The sequence below is a fragment of the Trachymyrmex cornetzi genome, unplaced genomic scaffold (genome assembly GCF_001594075.2).
Source record: "Trachymyrmex cornetzi isolate Tcor2-1 unplaced genomic scaffold, Tcor1.1 scaffold807, whole genome shotgun sequence".
In the NCBI taxonomy this organism is placed as follows: Eukaryota; Metazoa; Arthropoda; class Insecta; order Hymenoptera; family Formicidae; genus Trachymyrmex; species Trachymyrmex cornetzi.
The window spans coordinates 176,820-178,523 of NW_017300144.1; the positions used below are offsets into that span (position 1 = coordinate 176,820).

The window sequence follows — 1,704 nt, forward strand, 5'->3', positions numbered from 1 at the left end:
AGAAAAACCACAAACAAAATAATGATTCGATATAACCAATGACAAAGAGAATGGACTGCGTGATTCGTATCTAAGCAATGTATCAAACGTGGTCGACAATAATGAGAGAAAGGGACCATGGGATGCGGCCAATTTCCCTCTCATTTTCCCTCCCATTAAACCATTGACAGGAAAGAGATAGAAATGGCCGTTTGTGTTTTTATTGCTGCATTTTCCGAACTAGTACACAGTGCAATAAGTTGAAGTGAAATAAATATACGTTTGATTCACTTGAACTTAGTGCATTGGTTCAGAGTGCAGCAATAAAAAACCTATTGTTAGACAGAGAGACAGCGAGAGAGAGAGAGAGAGAGAGAGAGAGAGAGAGAGAGAGATGTGGACGGGGAAGGGATAATAGGAATGAGAGGAAGGAAAAAGACAGAACAAGTATATCAATGAATTTTGTTTCTATTGTTATTTATTTAATTTTTTTTAACTTTTTATTTTCCATTTTTTCTTAATATCCCGGAACGTATGCCGACGGGATGTATCCTGGTGTCGTCGCCGCCGAGATGTATCCTGGTGTAATCGGCGTCGGGATGTATCCTGGTGTCGTCGCCGCCGAGATGTATCCTGGTGTCATCGGCGTCGGGATGTATCCTGGTGTCGTCGGCGCCGGGATGTATCCTGGTGTCGTCGGCGCCGGGATGTATCCTGGTGTCGTCGGCGCCGGGATGTATCCTGATGTCGTCGCCGCCGGGATGCATCGTAGCGTCGGAAAGTATCCTGGTGTCGTCGGCGCCGGGATATATCTCGAAGATGAAGGGATGCCCGGATGGGCATTAAGCGGCGTATTTCCATCTCCGCCGCTCCTTCGTCACCGCCCTCCGCACCACTTGATTGATTTTCTGAAACAATATTTCAATATTATTTATTTAATGCCAAATAATGTTTATACACACACAGAGAAAGAGAGAGAAAGAGAGAGAGGGGAGAGAGGGGGGGGGAGAGAGAGAGAGAGAGAGAGAGAGAGAGTTCATATTACATATACGTATTGTATTTAGCATGTTTATATATGTGTCTATAGATATTATGTTTGATACATGCCAGTATGCATACATCTATCTATTCCGTGTATGTGTGTTTTGAATGACGATGTAGCTTAGAAGCTTAGAAGATTTTTTTTCAGTTATCAAAGAAATGATTAAACGAATGGAGAAGGTTAAAACATAGAAGAAGGATCGAATTCAAGCTACCGTCCACCTGATGCTACAAGTGCTTCGAAGCATTGTTTGATTAGTTAATAAAATTCTTTCTTCCTCTTCTTGGTCAATCAAAAGTTTTGAAGCATTTGTTGTAGCACCGTACCCTCAATCTCGTTACTGATCCTAGGTCGGTATTCATATTAGGTATGGGAATAAGTTTCCGCCCATTAGAGAAATGTCGTTAGTAGCACTGCTTGTGTGTTTGATAAAACGGCAATACATGTATTTGAAAGGTGTGTGTTCAAGCTTTTGAGCCCAGTAGTTGATATTCGTTCAAAGCGATTTGTTTGAACTAAGCTTTGAAACAAAAACAATAGGAATGGGACAATAGGCACAATAAGCTGATTCTGCTATGTGACAACGCTATGTCATACGTTGCAAAACCGGTCAAGAAATACTTGGAAGGAGTGAAGTGGGAAATTCTGCCCCACCCGCCGTATTCACCGGACATTGCTCCTTC

The 1,704-nt window shown here is 42.3% G+C and overlaps 1 protein-coding gene across 1 annotated transcript in view; it reads left to right on the forward strand.

Moving 5' to 3' along the window:
• The first annotated feature begins 524 nt into the window (after positions 1-524).
• The window catches only part of LOC108768559 (galectin-3-like), a 3,765-nt gene continuing 2,585 nt past the window's right edge, over positions 525-1,704 (forward strand). The window contains exon 1 of the mRNA XM_018519027.1: positions 525-830. Coding sequence (XP_018374529.1) covers positions 525-830 — 306 coding nt within the window. The remainder of the gene's footprint in view (positions 831-1,704) is intronic.